The 20,699-nt window shown below is 40.4% G+C and overlaps 2 protein-coding genes across 7 annotated transcripts in view; one reads left to right on the top strand and one right to left on the bottom strand.

Moving 5' to 3' along the window:
• JARID2 (jumonji and AT-rich interaction domain containing 2) overlaps window positions 1–17,909 on the top strand; it is a 225,216-nt gene extending 207,307 nt beyond the window's left edge. For 4 of the 5 annotated variants that reach the window (XM_069809163.1, XM_069809165.1, XM_069809167.1 and 1 more), the window contains 6 exons: window positions 2,605–2,710; window positions 3,561–3,743; window positions 10,038–10,168; window positions 12,246–12,429; window positions 13,963–14,070; window positions 15,995–17,909. In XM_069809163.1, the coding sequence (XP_069665264.1) occupies window positions 2,605–2,710; window positions 3,561–3,743; window positions 10,038–10,168; window positions 12,246–12,429; window positions 13,963–14,070; window positions 15,995–16,171 (889 nt within the window). In that variant the 3' untranslated portion in view covers window positions 16,172–17,909. Of the gene's footprint in view, window positions 1–2,604; window positions 2,711–3,560; window positions 3,744–10,037; window positions 10,169–10,885; window positions 12,430–13,962; window positions 14,072–15,994 lie in introns of those variants that run through there. The other variant, XR_011329170.1, reaches the window with a different exon arrangement.
• Window positions 17,910–18,595: 686 nt separating this feature from the next.
• The window catches only part of DTNBP1 (dystrobrevin binding protein 1), a 69,987-nt gene continuing 67,883 nt past the window's right edge, over window positions 18,596–20,699 (bottom strand). For both annotated transcript variants that reach the window (XM_069809168.1, XM_069809169.1), the window contains one exon: window positions 18,596–19,504. In XM_069809168.1, the coding sequence (XP_069665269.1) occupies window positions 19,257–19,504 (248 nt within the window). In that variant the 3' untranslated portion in view covers window positions 18,596–19,256. The remainder of the gene's footprint in view (window positions 19,505–20,699) is intronic.

Here is a 20,699-nt window from a genome sequence, read left to right as displayed (position 1 = left end):
TGATGAAACATGGATAGCAAGCAGGAATAACTCAAGAAGGAAGAAGCGAAACTCCTTTGTCTGTAAAAGCTATTCTTTGGCAAGGCTGCCAGGCTGCAGTGTCAGGCTAGTATTCATTATTAACTCATTACAACTTTTAATATTGCAATAAAGTACCCAACTTTATTGGGGAAAAGATGAACTTAATAACTCTAGGTCTGGCATAATATCTGGAGTAGCCCTAACAGCATTGCTTTCAGTGGCACTTCAGTGATAACAAAGCAGGCCACTGGGCACCAAAGCTCTCCTCCATCTCGCAAAGTCCGCCCAGCATCCAGAAATCTCTTCTAAGGACAGATCCCTGGGGTACTAAAATCAGTGGTGCTTCATTTACCTGCAGATTGCTCAGGTCACTCTCTAATCTCTCAGGTTTTACCTCATGAAGAGTAAACAGGCAAGAACTCAATTTTCATGCAGGGCAGAGGTCAGTGACCTAACCTTTTTATTCTGGAGGACTCCTTGGTGCCCATTAAAAGAGAGAAGAAAATTTTGTTCTGCCCAAGACACTCAGAAATCTATGCTGGCTGCTCACTTCCCATTTTTATAGGTACATCAAGAATTGCAAATGAGTGAAATTGCAGCATGCGCCACAGTTGCAAAGGATTTCCATTTCCATCAGTCCAGCAAGTAGTCGGATAGTCCCATGCACTTCTGTGCTGCCCTTCCTCTTCACGCATCCTTCCCGTGCTTTTTCCTGGGCCCGTTTTGTGAGGGACTGCATGCTTGAATCTCTTGGCTGTTCCAGCTATATTTTCTGACTCTAAAAGGAAAGAGTGGGCTCTGCCGCGTTCTGGGTGTGAATTTAAAATATTTTCATCACTGCTTAAAATCTGTTATTATAGTGTAACTAGAGTAATATGCTACACACATGGAGCTGTTCTGAAGCTGTCACTGTTAGCAACACAGGTACTGCCAAGTATTTGATACACGGCATGCATTTAAAATTGCTGTTGGGACTTGATACTTATCAAGATGAAGTTCTCCCACTTCACCTCTCTATAACCCTAAGATTTCTTCCTAAGGTCCTGATCGTTGTCAATATATAAGGAGTCAGTCTATGTACACCTGGGCAACCAGCTCATTAGAGCCCTTATTGTGGCTACAATTAGCTGTATGAGTAGATATTGTCATCTCTTCTGGCTCTCGGCTTGAAGATCAACAAAGACAAATCAAAGTCATCATCACTACAGTGAACAGTAACGAGATGTTCAAATCATAGGAAGTACAGCCTCCTACAGACTCATCAAGCAGGAGAACTCTGTATGACGCATACGGAGTTAATATTAGTGCACATTATAAGCAGATACCCTGACAAGGTCTGTAAGGCCAGCAGAACGCTTTATGAAATTGGTGGAGGGACTGGATGGATGACAGAAAACGGCACCTTTCCCCCAAAATATTTCCAAATTCATTCTCTGCTCTTGTTGTCAAGTTTGGAAAAATGGCTCTGTGTGTGTGTCTGGTGTGGGGGCAAATGGGCTCCAGGTTGAGGTCTCATTGCTTAAAGTGAATTGGTGAGTCATGATAAATCTGGAGATGCTTTTTACTTGCCTGAGCATAACAAATCCAAATAAAGTAATGTCACAGATAAAGTATAGCATGGCAGCAACTCAAGGCAGGTTTGGGAATCTGGGATTTGCACTGTTTCCCACCAAGCTGCACTGCTCAGTTTGCTGTTGTCAGGTACCAACTACCAGATCTTGGGAACAGGTATCTTCTGGGTGGACGTAAACCACTACGCTTTTGGCAGGGTGCAAGCAAGAGTAGCAACTAATTGTCACCATATCACCTGCCTGCATCCAGCAAAATAGCAGTTTTCTGCATGTGTGAAGCTAGGACCTGAGACTCCTACGTTATTTCTTGTCACTTCTGCGTAGGGAGCACTGCTGGCAGTGAGCACAGGGAGGACAGCTGCTTCCTTGGCTTCTAAAAGAGAGGAGGATGTGCAACTCGACATATACCCAGCAGAGTTTTAAACCTCTCTTGCTGCTTTGGCTGCTCTTAGTCAGGTCTTTCTTCTGTTGCAAGGGAGAGGAGGGATGTGGGATTTGTTTAGTAAGCAAGGCAAGAAGGTCTTAGGCTACTTCGTGTACTAACAGTAAAGGTGATTTGTGGTTTCTTGATTGTTACAAAGAGAAGATATTACTAAATAGAAAGATCCTTTGGTTGATGCACAGGTAATGAATACAACCACTTATGATAAAGATAACATTGGTGCTCACGAGATGCAAACTTCTGCCCATAATTACCCGTTTTGGTGCCATTAAAATGAACATCATTCTATTGCTGATTTCTCACCACTGATTCTACAGAGCACTGAGTTTCACATTTCTGTTTTGGGGATTTTGTGTCCTTTGGCATCTAGTGAACACCATCAGACTAAGTGTAAATAAACAGCTTTCAATGAATTGTCAGTGTTTTACTAAAAAGAACCGTGTGGGAAAGCCTGTGTTTAATTTCTTTCTTTTAATCAATGTCCTGGTCTGAATTGCCTGTTACTGTGTAGCTGTGTACCATTATTTACTCCACAGTAAATCCTTCTCTTTTCCTCTGACAAAACAACAGGTATTGCATTCCTGCTGCGGAGGAGAACAAACTTGATGATGTGGTACATACCCTGCTGCAAGCCAATGGCACTCCAGGGCTGGAAATGCTTGAAAGTAATGTAATGGTAGGTTAACACTGGGAGAGGTATTCCCATTTGAGAACCCCAGGGTAATCAGAAGGCTGGTTGTTTGGGGATTTATTTTGGTTTTGTCTTGCACTACAATGATGCAGAGGCTGTTGTTAAGATCTGGCTGCTTTCTACTTGCAGTGTTTACCCACATGGCATTTTTCTAACAAGGCTCACATGTTGAGATAAAAATAAAGGTGACGGTGCAATAAATGTCCACTTTTAATACTGTCCATAATGTATTTAACCTCACAAAGGGAGTGTTTTTTAATCAATTAATCTGCCATGATTGACGTTTTATGATGCCAGCATAGATATGAGAAGCCTAATACTTCAAAGGATTTCAGAGTAATTTTGGCTCCCTTGTTTATTTTGTGGATAATGATTTCCATGTAGTACATTTAAGTATAAATTTGGGAGTCCACAACAAAAAAAAACCTTCCCTTGGCTATCCACGTTAACTTCCCTTAACAGAAGTGCTGTAACAAGGTGGATTCACTGCCAAGTCTGAAAAGATCTAGGTGGAAAACTGAAGGGCCTGCGATACTTTCTGTAGTAGTAGATGGGATTGTTTTGAGGCTTTGTGTTTGAGATTGTTTGGCAAGCGGAAGTTTAAACTGTTGGTTTGAAAAGAGCCACTTCTGTAATTCTCACTCTGGACACTAAGTCTCAGCATGTGGAGAAGGGAAGAGAGAAAGCAAACAGAGCTGAGCTGTTAGCAGAGCACAGCTTTTCTCTACAAGTAGCATGTGGCAGTATCCAGCAAGGAAGGGGATCTAACTGTAAAAGAAAGTTCTGAATTTTTTCTTTTTTTGTTTTGTTTTGTTTTGCTTTTTTGTCTTTCCAGATCTCCCCAGAAATCTTGTGTAAGGAGGGGATCAGGGTGCACCGTACTGTACAGAAGAGTGGGCAGTTTGTTGTCTGTTTTCCTGGATCCTTTGTGTCTAAAGTGTGTTGTGGCTATAGTGTTTCTGAAACAGTGCACTTTGCTACCACCCAGTGGACAAGTATGGGTTTTAAAACAGCCAAGGTAAGTTGAGAAAAGGCATTAAAATGGATTCACGGCCCTGCCATCTAAAACGACAGCAAACCAGACATTCCAGGATTGGTAGCATTGTGAGACTAGTACAACTACATCTGTTTTTGTGGACTATTAAATAAAAAAAGGAAAAAGTTCTGCAAGGCATAAGACGATCCAGTTTTTTCAGAAAGGCAATTGGTTAATAATTGACAGCTAGAAACTTCTGTATATTTGAAAAATTCAGAAGATTGTTATGCCTGCAGACCAGTTTGCAAGGAAGCTTTTCAAAAATCCCTTCAGAGCTAATGACAATATCTTGTATTATGCTTATTGATTTTTTTTTTTAAGTGATGTTTTCTAGAACCATTAGAATCTCAGGTGCAAATATCTGAATAACTGTGCTTGTTAGCTCCTATGATAGGCAGAGTCAGTTAATACTCACAACTGTATTGCTTGTCTTTCTCTGCCCCGTCATTCAGGAAAAGCTGTTGATCAGGGCAATTTCAATTTTAATCGACTTGAAAATCCCTAGGTTCGCTGACCAGCCCATCCGATACTAAGATGTAAATAAAAAAACTTCCCATTCCCTTTTCACACAACTAACCAAGGCAGATTGCCTGCAGAAACAAACAGGTGAATTGTCCAGTCATCATGATTTTGGCTACATTTCTGTGTTCTTGGACAAAGAATGTATGTCATGTTCCCAATTGCCTCAAATACACTATGGGTTACAGATGCTATTTTGGTAGTGTTTTATAGCTAAGCCACTAGTAAATTATCATTTACAGCTTCAGACCAAGTGGTTAGTAAGCAATTAAATGTAATACATCCACAGTTAGGTTTTGGTTCTTTAGGGTTAATGGAATTCTTCCAGCCTGGTTATACTAACTGTATATTAACTTAGTTTTAAATAAAAGGTTATTTTATTACAGATTTATTTTGGGGAAAGGTGGGAATTGTATATGTGTGTAGTTAAGGAATGAGAATCCTGAGCTAACCTTTTCTGTCTGAAGGTACACAATTATATTGACTCCATATGCTGTATTTATTGCTCTACTGAACACTTGTTTGATATTGTGAAAATGCCACTCCTGTAAGAGACAGAAATCACTATGCAGCAATTAAAAAGCTCTTCTTGGTGCCTCAAATTCTGAAGAACAGTTTCTTTTGATTAATTTTTAAGAGCTTTGCACTGGGTAAATATAAGCTGACTGAAAATCCAGCAGATTCCAATCTATGATAACCTACCTTGGAAATTGAAGTCATAACTCTCACAAAATTTGCAAGAACCGCAGATATGTGTTTATATCAAAATAACTCTAGAAACACCTACTGCATTGTTCTTTTCCTTGTCTCTCCCCCCCCCCCCCCCCCCCCCTTTCTTTCTTCAAACTATCCTATGTTCTTAACTCCCTTAAATTTTGGAAATTCTTCCTTGGTTCCTTCACTTTGACAAGGCACTTTTGCCATTTTCAAAGGCTGGCCGGGATTGTGCTTTTCAGAGGTTGTGACACGTTCTGTGTAACGAGCAAGATTCCCCTTTTGGACTGTTAATGAACTCTGACAAACAACTGTACTTTCCTGTCTGTCCATTCTCGACAGCAATATTGACAGTTTTCAGCTGTTTGATACATTAACTTTGTTTTCATTCTGTGATACTGTGACCTGATTTTTTTATAGTGATTCTCTTTATATTACTAAATGATGTTGTTTCATTTCTGTATTGAATGACTGCTCAATCTCCTTTAATATACGGAAAAATGAAATTCTGCATCTGAAATTGCATTGATTTCAGTTTATAAGGAGTTGGAATAAAAGAGCTTGTATAAAACCTGTGTAAAGGGACAGACAGGTTTCACCTAAACCATACAGGTTGCTGGCTTTTAAAAACACCCTAAGAGCTCCTGAAATTTTAAACTAAGGATGAGAAGAAAGTTTACAGGTGTGGTGGAAGAATTTGTGTTTGGAGTGGCAAAGGGGTAACTCCGTATCCTCAAATAAGGTGTTGGGCAAAGTCAGTAAAACTCATTTAGGAAGCAGGAAAACAGAATATTGGGACTAAATGAATGAACTCCGGTCTAGAGGTTTGGAAATAAGAAGGAATGTCTGGTTTTAAAGGGCTTTGGTGGTATAGGGCCTACCAGAAACTTGGTGGAAAGAAGAGACTCGGCCGGTACTGTAATACAAGAGGAAGAAGTACATAGGAAAGATGGAGTTAGTCATCCAGTTGGAGCAGCACTGCTGCACACAGAAGAGAGCTTATGGCCAAATAAGCCAAGTTTAACTCTGTCACCAGTGACAGACTCCCCGTGCACTGATCTTCCTGTCCTAAATAGGAAAAACATGGTATTAGCCCTGTGCTCCTGACTGTCCAGCCAAGATGTTGGCAGGGGCCGTATATGTATCCCCCCCAAGTTTTAGTTTGGGTGAGGAACGTGCCTTTAAAAGGCCACATAATTACACTCCTTGGTTGCTATCACAGAGCTGTCTTAGCCTGAGCAGACTGGGTTGCTTTCAGATGAAACCAAATGGGAAGAGGCACGCTAGAAGTGCACCTGATGTCCTCCAAACACCGGTGCCACAGTGGCCACAGGACCAGGCTAGACTGCTCTGAAGTAAAGCTGTTGGCTTTACACACACGTTTTGTGGATGTTTGGGTCCTCGGCATCAACTGTACCGCTCCACACGTCCGCCCCTCCTGCTTCGCCATACTGGATGCTGTGTAGGCATAGCCTGTGTCGTACTAAAGGAGGTGAGAGAAGCTGCGAGGACAGGACACACGATGATGATAGGAAACGGTGGCATCCTCCCCCTAATGAGGATAGTGGTTGTGTTGGTGTGCGATGTCAGAACCAAAATTACTTCAGGGAGCAGCTAGTCAGGAAATCCACACAAGGAGAAGAAACTGTAATGGTGGAGCCCAGTTTAAAACATCATTATGAAAGAGCTGCACTGTGATGGTGAGCAGAGATTATGAACCTTGAAAGAGCAGTAAAAAGCAAAATAGCCACTACTGTGGTGTTTCATTTCAAAAGACAGCCTCGCATAAAAACAAGGAAGCTTGTTAAATGGAGAATGCAGAGAGAAGGGTTAAGTGTTTGCGTGCAGCACAGAAATTGTTTAAAGATGCTGTGTTAGAGGCTCACAACACATGCACATTGCTTAGCAAAAAAATTTCAAAAGGCATACCCCCACTAAACTTGGCATGGCTAAACACCAGGAGAAAGGAGTCTGTTTGAAATGAGACCAAAAAATCCCTTTTGTGTCCAAAAGATGAAAATGCAAATAAAACAACCACTCGAGCAAGATGCATGTAAATACACACAAACGCGGACCAAAAAGAGATTTCAAAGAGCAACTTCCTAACGGCCAAAAGAAAAAATAAGTGTGGAAAAGAATGAGACCAGGGCAATCAACATGGCTTTTGCAGTGAGGTTGTGGCCCCCAGGCCTTGAAACTTTTGGAAGGATGTATGGACAAAAGAGATCCAGTTGACAGTCTGTGAGCATTTCTGGAAGACTCTTGGCGAGGTTCCTCAGAAAAGGCTCTTAAAGAAATTAACCTGCCACGGGTTGAGAGGGAAAGTTCATGCACTGAAAAAGAACTGATTTAAAGAGAAACAGAGGATGCAAACACATGGTCAGTTTTTATCATGGAGGGAGGTCTCTTCCTGCGCTCCTCAGGAATCTGTGCTAAGACCAGTACAGTTCAACATATCCATAAATAACCTAGAAGGGGAAGTGAATAGCAAAACTAATCCTTTGTAACGAGGATATTAATGGTAACGATGGCAAAAATTAAAGCTATAAGGTGTTACAGAAAGATTTCACGATACTGAGTGGTCTGAGTGAAAAAATGGGTTGATAAATTTTAAATGACTCAGGAGTAAAAAAGAATCCTAATTTGACAGACACAGTGATGGGCTCTGAATGAGCTCTTGCTCCTGAGAAAAGAGGTCTTTGGATTCCTATGGAGCTGGCAGCCAAGTGCTCCAGAGAGGTTTCAAAAAAAATCTTGAATGTTAGGAATTGTAAGGAGAGAATAGAGAACAAAGCAGAAATATCACTATGGCACTGTGTAGGCTCTTGCTATGGCCATGGCTTAAATACTTGAACAATTCTGAATCCCTAATTGCAAAAGTAATATAGGGGAACTAGAAAAAGCACAGTGGAGACTGATGATTAAAGGTATGAATTAGCCTCTGTATTAAATAGAAGAGGACTACTCAGCCTGGAAAATTGATGACCAAGAGACATATATGATAATAAGACCAGACCAGAAGTGGCAGGGCGATGATAATTACAATATGAATGTTCACTGTCTCTCATAACATTGAAAAATGTGTCATTAAAAGGAATGATTAGGCAGCATGTCAAAAGCAAACAGAAGTCTGTTTTAAAATACTTATCTGTGTTATTTCAGTACTGTATGGAAGAGAAAAATGTACGTGGATTCAGAAATGCAGATAAATGCACAGATCCAGTGAATTGTGCTAAATACAGCACAGACCGGTTTGGGGCTCAGGGCATCCCTGAGCTGCCAGCCAGCAGGAACGTACCTCGCTTTTTTTTTCTCCAGCACTGTGGCCTGTTATCCTGGCTGCCTGTGTTGCCTGTGTGGGCTTTTGGTCTGGCTTGGAGTGGCTGTTCTTAGGCAGCCTCAGACAATATGCTAAGCAAATCTAACATGTAACCAGACTTGTCGTATCACTCCTAAAAGTGCAGCTGTTCCGACCCCAGGCAGGCTCTAGCAGAACCTTCTGAAGAACGCTTTTCTTACCTATGACCCTCTTTTGAATGCTTTTTGGTCAGCAAAGGTTACTAATCCATTTTATGATACGTGTTAGTTATCACTTCAATGCATGCAATCTGTGCAATTAAAAATGATGAATTTTATGATGGATTGGTTCTGATAAAAGAAATACCAAGAGCATGTAATGAGGGTTACAAAACAGGTGAAAAAAATTTAAGGTTAAACATAAATCTTAATTTTTGTTTGTGATGAGTAGGTATTCGGTGGGCTTAACCCCTAACTGAAATAGCACCTTCACATTACGCTCCAGTGTTAGCATCAGCTGAAACTTTTCAGACGTTATATAAAACAAAACATACCTCTTCAGACACTGGGGAAAACTCTAGACTTTTCCCAACTGCAGAGTAAATCAAGAAATTTGCCTACATAAGAGTTAGCAAAAGGCTTAAAGCTACCAAAATCACTCAGTTTGTATTGACAGGAATGAAAGATGCAGTTTTAAAAGCTTACACGTAGGGGAACTGGTGACAGGCAAAACTGAGCAGAACTGAAACCCTCTCTTTTTGCCTTTTGTCTCTTTTCCCTGACATCTGCCTGCTTTGCTAGTTGTGGTCTTTAATTCTTAACTACTTGCTGTATTTTTAGTGCCGTAAAAGATGCAAAATCATAGCAGTCCTGGGTTTCAAGCAGGTCAGACCACTAGATCTTACTGGATGGCTGAGAGTGCAAACAGTGTATTACTGAGCTTAAGGGATTGGGTTACTCCTCTTGGCCTCCACAGGAGAAGAATTCTTAGGGAGGGAATTTTGAGGTGTTTGTTGGTTCCTCCACTTAAGAGAACTGCATGCTAACCTATGCCTGGGCATCCTTCTTTTCATTTTTCTCATTTTCTTCACATCTCTCCTATTCTTGTTTTTTCCACTGATGTTCAATTTTCTTTTTTTGAAAAAAGGGTACACCTGAACTGTGGTGATGCTGGAATACTTGCATTTGGTTTCACTCTCTTTGTATATGCAGACTTTCCTCTGCGTTAAATTTCACAGTAAAGCATATTAGAAGATAGCATATAGATTGATTTCTTAGCATAAATGCCATCATGCATTGCAGATACTTTTTTGCTCTCTATTGGTGACTTTGAAAGAAAATAAAATGTTAGATATAACAGGCACTACTTTCTCTAAGAAAGTAGTTTACTGTGCCTGGTAGCATGTGTTTGGTTTAGGTTTTTGAGTTCTGTTCTGTGGCATTGGTTCACCTAAAGTACATGCAGAAAATCTTTATTGGTCCTTTCCACAGGAAGACCCAATACAGCAAAGCACTTGGGCATCTGGCTTTCCGCTGAAAGGACTGATATGTAATACAAGTTTATTTCATTATGAAGTTAGGTGCTGGATGTAAGTTAGGAACATAAATACTTTGTTTAATTTGGACTATAGAAAGCTCTTACTTTTTATTGTTTTAAAAGGCTACTTTTTGCTACATTGGATTCATTCTAGATAACTTTTTATTTTCAAATTTGCTCAAGAACTAATTTGGCAATTTCTGTCCCAGGAAATGAAGAGACGACGTATAGCCAAACCATTTTCAATGGAAAAGTTGCTTTATCAGATTGCAACAGCAGAAGCAAAAAAGGAAAATGGACCGACTCTGAGTACGATATCATCACTTCTTGGAGAGCTCAGGTAACGAATTGGGGGCCTGTCGTACCCATTTTGTTTTCATTGACAGTCTCCAGAGGTGGATGACGTAAGTAACCCTTTCAGACACATGTCTTTCACCTACTTAACCAAGCAAAAGCCCAGCAAACATACTTGAAGACAGCCGCACGTGGAAGAAGCAATTTCCTTGGCTGTATCTGATGGGAGAGTGCCCGTGGTTAGGATGCCTTACTCTTAAGAATTCCCTACTTTGGGCACTATCAAAGAATTAAAAATACAGTTTGCCTTGGGTTTTTATTTTGTTGATTCTTGGTGCCGAGAGTCAAGATTTCCTGATGCATTATGTGAACTCCATGGTGCCAAGTGGTTAAATACGTTTCTTCAGCTTTTCAGCCTCTTGGCATCAGTAGCCACTGTCAATCCATGTCTGTAATGGGTTTTGCACCAGGAACCCTTGTCTTCAGCATCAAGATTGTTACACTACAGTTGTAGGAGGTACTTTGTATGCAGAAAGTTGTCTTGATTTAAACCACTGAATAAGTGAGCAGCTTATGCATGGGTGCTAATGCATCTTGCATTAGAACTTGGAATGTTTTAAAGAAAAAAAACCTTCACACTCCTTTTTCTTCCCAGTATTAAGGAAACATGTTTAGGGTTTCTCTTAAGATAGGTAAAAAAAGAAAATACAATGTTGCCTGGCTTCCTGTGTAATGATCTTCTCTTTTGTTCCCTACCATGTAGTTGCTACCTATCTTTCAAGTTTGTGACAACTGGTACTCGAGATGTCAAGAAAGTTTTGATGAATGGAATCTACAAACTGTATTTAACTAACTAGCATGTTCATTTGGAAAATTTCCAGTGACATATTGAAGGGGAAAACAGCCCATGTGTTGTTTTAGTGTTCAGAAAGAAATACAAAGAGGTGTGCTGACTGCTTTACCTGCAGCTGGTTCCCCTGTGGGAATAATCACTTCCAAGTGCCTTTTTTTTTTCTTTTTTTTTTTTTTCCTTGAAGAGGAAAAGTCTGCAAGTGCGAAAGGTGAAACAGAAATGTTGGTGCTTGCTGTTAGACCATCACATCGACCTCTATCAGAGTGGTTCTCAAACTTGTTCTCATGTTTAGGTTGGAATTCTCTGGCGGATATTGGTCCTTCCTGTGGCTGCTTATGTAAAACAAAACCCCAAACAACAAAAGCTGAAAAAAAACAACCAAAGTGGAACACTGTACCATATTTTTTTTTCCTTTGTTTTGTTTTGCTTGTTTGTTCTGTGTCTTTTGCTGCCTCCCCTCCTGATCTGCCTTGGTTGCTCAGTTTTCCCATGCCATTTGCTTAGCTTGGCTCTCCACCCATCTTCAGCTGTGTCTGGTGGTGAGCTTTTTTATTCTCCCTTTCCATCTGCTCAGCTTACTCCACACTTGCTGTCTTCCACTCGGCTCCAACCCGACCTGCTCTCCTAATGCTGTATAGTTCAGCATAGGAAGTATTGTCCACCTTGCGGACGCCGTGGGTGAAGGGCGGCTGGAGGGCTTAGTCTTTATTCTTAATTGACATCTCCTTCTTTTTCCCCTGGGTGTACAGCAAGATCTTCGTCCTTTGGCACAATCACTTGCCCTGCTCCCCCTTTCCTGCCTGAAGCACCTCATGGCAGCAGGTCCTTGGTTCATCTCTGCCTCCTGATGAAGGTGGCTTATGTTACTGCTGACAGCAACGGCTCCTCCTCCTCAAGGTGGCTTTTGGCAACTTCAGGAATGACAGTCATGTTAGCCACATCTCCCGACTCTCCACATGGCCCCGAGCAACCATCGACCTCCAGGAAGTACTCGGCAGTCCCCAGTTCTCTGAGGAGCAGTTTGAGAACCACTGGCTTGATACAGTGGTCGCTGTTAAAATCCGGAGATAGCTTTTGCAATTAGGCAGCGTTTCTGTGGTGCTGGCTGTCTCTCGCCATGCGTAGGGAATGGCACCAACCTCCAACAACACTCAGGGCTTTGCTGTGTGGAGCTAAGGTTTCAGTGATGATCGTGGTAAAAGGGTGATTATACGTGGCTTTGTGGTGGTATGAGGCGATGCCAATGTCTAATTGCGTAAAACATTCACAGGGACACGGAGCTGAGGCAGCGGCGGCAGCTTTACGAGGCAGGTCTCCATTCTTCAGCGCGCTATGGCAGCCACGACAGCAACAGCACGGGGATGGATGGAAAGAAAAAGCCTCGAAAGTGGTTGCAGTTAGAAACGTCAGAGAGGAGATGTCAGATTTGTCAGCACCTGTGCTACCTTTCCATGGTGAGTAAAATCACTTGGCACCACTGGGGTACTGTGCCCCTGTTCTAAGGTACTCTAATGGGCTATAAGTGCTTGAGAGACAGCACATGACTATGGAGTCATCTCATGCACTCCACACAAGACGTGGAGATGTTGATTTGGTTTGTGTCAGAACATTTATCACCTTGGGCAGTGGTGACAGAAGACAACGGCTAGTGTCAGCTGGCTTCCCTCCCCCTGTAAGGAAGGGATGCCCTAGTCACTCAGCTGCTCTCGGACACCCATGAGCATGTCTGCATTGCACTAGGAGGGGTAAGAACGATACCTGTAGGTTGCCGGTAGTAGTAAATCATGGCGTAACAGTTCTCGGGATGAGCTAGCAACTCAAATACATGCCCCGAGTCTCAGGCATGCAGCTACAGCCTGTGCTGCGACAATTTCCCTGCAAGCTAAATTGCAGGGTAGATGTATCCTATCTATCAAGCTAAGATGCTGTTTGCCAACCTGCCTGCTCAAAAATAGAAGTCACGCCCATAAACTTTTTCTCTTTTTAGAAGTAATTGCCTGCTGGCTTTTGAAGGTGTGCTAACCACTGTGGTGACACTTTCAAGTTTTTAGCTATATGCAGAACATCTAGAAATACAGCAATTTCATTAAAATTACCAAAAGCCTCTCCCACAACCTTATGTACCACTTAATTCCAAGATCAGATATTTAAATAAACATAATACAGTGCATGTGAGTGCATATTCAGTCCTTTTTCTGGCATCTTTTGGGGTTTTTTTGGTTATAAATGTTAGGTTTTTGATGGAAATACAACGTAACTGTTAAATGATCAGATGTAGCTGTTTCCTTCCCTAAGACAGAATATGTTCAGTTTATATTGTGTTTTAGACCCCTGTTTAAGCAGCACTAGTTTGAAGTAACTTTAAAATGAGTTTATTTTAAAAAACAACCAACCAAACCCTCTTAATTCTGGTCCGTTTGCTCTGGAGTAAGCGTAATTGAGGGAGGGATTTTTCCTTGTCACTCTTAACAGCAGTAAGGGACAAAAACTCAACTTGGTTGTCAAATTCCAAGCCGATGGTGTAGGCTTGGCAGGTAGCCAGCTGAGCAAATGTGACCTCTGCTGAATGAGACAGTAGCTGAGGAATCCTGTGGCTAAGCTTTTGATTTTATCTTTATTCAAGACAGCATTTGAAGTAATGGGAAATGGTTGCTTTCAGGAAATCTTTCGGCTACATATTAGATACCAATAAAAGCTTCATGCATACATCGTTATTCAAATTTGGCATTCATTACTATTGGTGTTTTTTTGAAATAAATTATATGTATTTGCCAACATTAGGACTCAAAAAGGGATATGTACTTTCTTCTTACACATTCTGAATAATTTCACAATGTGTAATGCTTCTTGTTTATGCTCCTTCTACTAACTTGTACTAAAATACAGGTTTAATAATTCAGACAATAATTCAATACTGTGTGTATAACATGGCTACAGTTTGGAGCTTACTGCATTTCTTCCCCCCGCCCCCCTGCATTTTTATATAGGTTGTACAGGAGAACGAAAATGTTGTCTTCTGCTTGGAGTGTGCCCTGCGGCATGTGGAAAAACAGAAGTCTTGTCGGGGACTGAAAATGATGTACCGTTATGATGAGGTCTGTACAATAGAGCTTTGTGATGCTGGTGAGCTTTGATACTGAAAACGTGGGAGCAGACTTAACTCTGCCTTTGTCTTACCAAGACCTCAGGAGACTGTGCTTGATTTTTTTGGTGTGGGAAGAAGGTGCTTTATTATGATCTAAGTAAAAGAAATAGAAGGAAACGTGATTACAAAGATGAAACCTTAAGCGTAAACTGCATGAATATGTGTTACAGCACATAGAAGCCATTTAATGCTTTGGGATGCTGTAGAACATGAGGCAATGCTTTGACTGGTTAACTTATGGTAACTTGTGTACTGTAGGATAACTTCTCTCTTGCTGATAACTGAAAGTTCACACTGAGTTACTCCAATCCAGCCTGAACGTTCTTTAAGGCAAACTCGTAGAGTACTTTTAGATGAGAGGTCTGGTAATGGCTTCAAGCAGATGTGACGATGAATAATCACAGAACTCAAGCTGGTGGTTTAAGACTGTGCCTGGGTTCTGGGCTAATGCTGCACTGCAGAACAGTCAGGAAACGTCTCTCCACCTGTCTGGTTAGCTCTGTTTCTCCACTGAGTGTGAGGGGATGGGTGGGGAATAGAGAGTGGGGGAGCTTTTTACTGTTAGCCTGAACTGTGGATAGTGAAGCAGTGGGAGAAAGTATAAAATCAGTTCTTGGAGATCAGTGCTGGTACAAGTAGCTTTTTGAGACGGGCTTCTCAGCAGTTTCTGATGTATGTGCATAGAGGCATGGCAGAGAAACCCAAAAGGTCAAAGTAAGTCTGAGGAAGATCATGCCCTTGCAGCTTCGTTAATTGATTGTAGACTCTGTTCTGATATCAGGTACTGTAGATATAAACAAGTGCAACCTACAAAGCCCAGACAATGGTGAAACTGCCTTTGTAATGCGATAAACACCAAAACGTTTCAGGAAGTTATTCAGAAATTTTAATGTATTTCTCTTATTCCTGAGATTATTCAGTCCCTTACATCCCGTGTTAATTCTATTGAGGTTTTGAAAGCCACTCTTTCCAGCAGAATCACATACAATAATTATTTTTGCTAGGTTTTGTAATTACAAAGTAGATATTTTAGGCTGCACTGGGAAAGGCAAGAAAACCTCTCCTTCGATACTGGATGATGGTGATTATTTTTTTCGAAAGTAAAAAACTGTCACAAAGTTTCTACATTTCTGAAAGATACTAACTGCATGCCTGGTTACTATTACAGATTTTGGGGGGGCAGGCTATGAATGGGCAGAGAGATAACCTGCATGTCAAGTGCCATTTGTTAAATCTATTTAACTGTTAGGCAGACTTAATTGAGAAGCTATTTCAACTTTGCACAAAAATAACTTCCCAACATTCTCACTAGGACGGGACAGCCAGTTCAGAAAAATCTCCCCCTCAATACCGCAAACTTCATCAAATCCCTGAATGCAATGGAATTAGGAGTAGCGTTGTAGCTAAGACACTTTGATGTGCAGTTCAAAGACTCCTCTGTCTCTTGCCAATCCTGGTGCCATGGACCTGTAGCCCTTTTTCTGCATGGCAGCAGGTTTTAAATTGTATCTGAAGAACGTTTCTGACCCTAGTGAAGTAGTAACCTTGCAGCCCAGCTTCTTTAATCTTGTTTGGTGGCCAGAGCTCAGACGTTTCTAAGTTCTGCTGATTACTGTCTTTAAGTTTGGAGGGGGAAAGCTTCAGCAAGGGCAGTATTTGGACTACTACACAGTACTTTTTACAAAACTCCTGGTTCTAAGTAAGTAGTATATGAGCCAAGCTTCTGCACAGTTTGCAAATATATAGATTTTTTTCCCCCCAGTTAAATGCTTTCAGTCAAAAAAGCCAGCACTACATCTCTGTTCATCAGAAGTGACTGGAGAAAGAAAGAGCAGATGCTAATTTGTGTTTTGTTTTTCCCACTTCCTGAACAGGAACAAATAATCAGTCTAGTCAATCAAATCTGCGGAAAAGTATCTGGTAAAAATGGCAGCATTGAGAACTGTATCAGCAAGCCTACACCAAAAAGAGGACCTCGTAAGAGAGCAACAGTTGACGTGCCATCATCTAGGCTTTCATCCTCCAGTTCATCCAAAAGTGCTTCAAGTTAATCCTGAAGATGCCAACACTCTCATTTTGTCAATTTATATATATTTTTTGTAATTATTATACCATAGTTTGGAGTACTTGCTGTAGAATACAAGCTGTCTTTGCACTAGCTCTAAAGAAGATTTTCTTCTGGTTTTAGAGAACTAATTTTGTTTTAGCATTAAACTGTTGAATTTTTTTTTGTACTTAGAATAGATAGATACAGCAGTCTGATTTTTTTAAACTGCCGTATGTTCACTGTTTTAAAACCGGCAAGGGGCTGATAAAATATTAATTTGTATTGTCCCTATGGCTGAAAAAAATAAAAAGCCTTTTTGGTAACTGTGAAAAAAGGCTTTTAACCCATTTTTTGAATAGGTTAAAGTTTGATGTGTTTTATAATTTGTTCTCCAGTCATGTGAGCAGATTTTTCTAGAGAGAAAAGGGATAGGAGACAAAAACTTGAAAGAAATTGCTTTACTTTGGCTGTCTTTTATTCTGTCACGGCAAGATGAGTTTTGTAATTTTTTAAATTGGAGAATACACACTTTCTTTGGGAGGTTATGGCAGCTGAAGATGGACTTTGTTTCCTAACTGTAGGCAAAAGTAGGAGATTTGGAGTATGTTCTCTTTTACCAGCACATCACTATGCATCTGTTTTGAGGGGGAAAAATAAAAAATTAAAAAAAAAAAAAAAAAAAGGAGGAAAAAAGACTGCCTGCCTTGAGGAGTCATGTGAGGGAAAACTGTGCCTGATTTCATTAGGAAATCCATTCTGTTATTTTTTGGTGCTGTTGGCTACTTTATCAAAAACCCTTCAATAGCATCCTTTAAAAAAAAAAAAAAAAAGAAAAAAGTGATTGAAGCCATAAGTGCTTCTTTTGTCATAGACGTGCAATCTTTCTAACATTCCATTTCCATTCCACTGCTGTTTTTCACACCTTTACACAGTCAAGCATTAATTTTTGTTTTGAATTTGTTTCATTATATGATCACATTTAGAGCCACTAGCAGGTCTGCATATTTCTTTTGAATGTGAAAATGCATTTGCTTTCATCTTGTCTATTTTTTCTCTTCATGTTGTAACAAAAAAAAAAAATCACACCTTTTGTACATATGCCTGTAAATTTTTTTAAATACTTGAGCCTTTTCTTGGGGTGGGGGGAGGGATGGTGAAGAGACAAGATGAAGAAAAGCCTTACGTTTCACTTTCTTCATCGGTTGGATTGGATGCTTACAGGGTTTTTCTTGTAACATTTATAAGTGCTGCTTACATCACTGAACAACAACAAAAAATAATAATGGAGTAGCTGTTGCCCTTTTCTGGTTGTGTGTACAGTATGTGTGGAATAAAAAAGGGAAAATGTTTTCACAAACTGTTTTGTTTCGTAATTGAATTCAACAATACCGTAGCTACCCATATTGCACTGAGCTTGCCAGTGGTGACTGTCAGGAAAGTCCTATAATACAATTTGTTGGTTGTTGTTGCAGAAGACTGAACTGTTTTGGAATATTTAACAATAACATAAACAGAGTCAAGTGTTTTCAAATGTGGTTGTCTGGTTTTTATGGCCTTGCTGTGTACTTTTCCCTCTTGACAGTAAACTTCTGACTATGGCTTACAGTTTGACATTTAATTTATTAGCGCTGCTCTGCTCTCTTTCCTTGTAAGGAAAGACTTCATGTTGTTTATTGCCAGTTTTTTGTTTACTTTCCAGGTTTGTACTACGAGGTTTAATAAAAAAACAAAACTTTTTTGGACATTTTGTCTCTCTTCTGGAAAGTGAGTAAAGTAAAAATTTCTTTCAACAGATGCCTCATTAAATAGTAAATATCTAATTGTAGGTAGTGAGCTTCTAGCTTTCATTTCCTAGAGAGGGGTCAGGAAACACATTATCAGGTAACAGGAGATAGAGTGAATCCTTAAGGAAACTGGCCACTTCCCAGATGGCGAGCAGCAGGAGATGCCTCATTGCCAACCATTAGTTTTGTCAGGGCAGGTCTTTGGAAGGGATCTACATCACAGCTCATCCTTTTACTTACGCTGTTTCTGATTACATTCCTTCCCTCCGTGCATGAAGAGCAGGAGCCAGGAGCCTTCTCAAAGGAGAGCAGATCCCTGCAAATAGAGTGTGAGACTTGACAAAAAACAGGTGTTAGACATGTTCAGACCTCAAGTTTAGAGAAGAATAATGGCAGGAAGATGATGACAGCTATAGGTCCTAAGGCTTACAAAATGTACATGCTTAATTTATAATTAATTCACTTAGGTTTATTTCCCTTAAACTGCTGGCTTGCATCAGTGTAGTCAAACAGATGTTACCATGCAAAAAGTAAATTACACTGGTGCTCAATATAAATAACCATTTTGTTTTCTAATTGCTGAATTAGTCTCCTCTGTTCACTGTCATGGATAAAATATTTGGGTAATCAAGTAAAAGACATGGTTGGGATAGAAATACTTTATTTTATCTCGAAAGAGGAGTCAGCTTGTACAATGCTAAGATACCTGCTCCACGAGGAGTGTAACATTTCAATATGCATCTCTCCTCCTTTTCAGTTTCTTTTTTTTTTCCTTAACACCTATGATAACTAAGTTGGTCCTGAATAAGAAGTGTGAGAGAGTAGACACTGCTGCATTAGTAGACAAAGGCAGTAGGCAGACAGTAGGTAGTAAAGAGTAGAAAATAAAATAACTTTTCATTGTGATTTGGATCCTAAATATTCAGTTGCAGCAGCTGAAAACATGCAAGGAACAATCTGGGTTCATTATTACACATCAAGTCTTAAGTATTTCCAATCAGCCATTTAAAGGTTAGTGGTCAAAGTAACTTGTTATCTTTCCCCTTTAATTCTCTTATACATAGTATATACAACAGTTTTACTGCTCCCCTGAGCCCCAAGACTACTGTTAAAGTGTGTGTGCTTTAGGCATTTTTTTTTTTTAAAAACCAACCTCCACATGACTGGCAATTTTGTAAAAAGGCAGTATTACTAAGTAAAAAGATCTGGCTGTTATGCTTGGCTAGCAAATTGTTACACAGGCAAGCTCTTCATTCACTTGTTCATTCATTCAGAAGTCATTCTTAAAGGATATGGTTTTAAGATTCAAATAGTTAGAGAGTCACTTTCATCACTAACATCTGAAGCACCCTTTCTTTCAGTTACAGCAGCAAGAGCAGTGTCCACTTGAACTTCCTCTTCATCAGACTGAATAACTGGAGACTCTCCTTCACTTGCGTCTTGGCTGGCAGAATCGGTACAGGTTGATGACAGTGAAGACAGTTTCTGTCGCAGTTCAGACTGGCTCGGAACCTGAAGACTTATCTCATTCACGTAGGTGTTGGAATCGGGCCCTTATAGTTGGGAAAAGAACAACAACAAAAATCAAGCTGTGGCAAGTGAATTGAGAAGTCAGTATATTAACTGAGCTCAACGACGGTTAATAAGTTGCACTCATGCTGGTTTGCTTCTTTTGCAAAGCACCATTAAAAAACCCTCCCAAAACACAAAGCTGCCTTTTGGCTTTTCAGAAGTTGATCTCAAATACAAGCCACAGGCTGGTTTTAATCTGTTTCTGATGGTGTGTATGTCTCTTGCTCATTCTAGTACTGCTAATGCTCGAGATAAATAAGGTAAGATTGCAGTTTGCCCGTTAGCCAAGACCACTTAACGCTCATAACTGGCTTTCACAAAGTCCATTCAGACTTCAGCATGTGCTGAGAATTGTCACCAATAGGAAAATCCTCCAGACAAACTCTGTCCAACAGAACACCACAAATAAACCTGGGTGAAATAAAAACAAACAAACTGATCAACCCCAAAAAACCTAGGAGACAGGGAATAATAGTAATCTCCAGTTTTGACTAAAAATGAAGATACAGAAGCAAAACAAATTCTTGCCCACAGCATGAAAGCATTCCTCTGGTAAAGCTGTATCATAGCTCGAGTGCACAGGAATGGGGTTTTAAGACTATGCTTCCTCCATAGCCTGTGCAAAAAGACTTCTAAGCAAGTTCAGTGTAATGGAGTTTGAGAGTTCAGATTTCAAATATCTTAGATCCTCTTCTCTGGACGCTTCCTGGCAGTAAATAAGAAGGAAAAAGAAGGACACATCTGAACAATCTTTCTATGATGTGATCTGCCAAACAAAGCCCCTTTTTCCTTCCCTACTATACCTAACAAGGGTTTCTCCATAGTCAGGGCACCCAACTTCCGCACTGAGTAACCTTACTGAGAAAATACTCTTAAATATCCTGTGGGATTTTATATAAAAAGGTTTCAAGAGGGTCAGATGGAAACAAGCTGATCACTACACCTGACCTCTGCTAATGCTGTTTGCAGAGCCATTCACACTACATTGCCCTGTGACTGGTCCCCACATGCTTACCAAGTATCTGAGTTAAATTTTAACAAGAAAACAGTCTCAACAGCATCTAGAGGCAACAGAAGCTTGTTGTACTAGACACTGTTGCTCAGGCACATTTCTTGCCCTAACTAGCTGCAGTCTTAAACTCTGGACCTAAACTTGGATAGCAAGTAGCCCTGTGA

Source organism: Haliaeetus albicilla, chromosome 21, assembly GCF_947461875.1.
Source record: "Haliaeetus albicilla chromosome 21, bHalAlb1.1, whole genome shotgun sequence".
Lineage (NCBI taxonomy): Eukaryota > Metazoa > Chordata > Aves > Accipitriformes > Accipitridae > Haliaeetus > Haliaeetus albicilla.
This window is presented reverse-complemented; position numbering and strand designations above follow the sequence as displayed.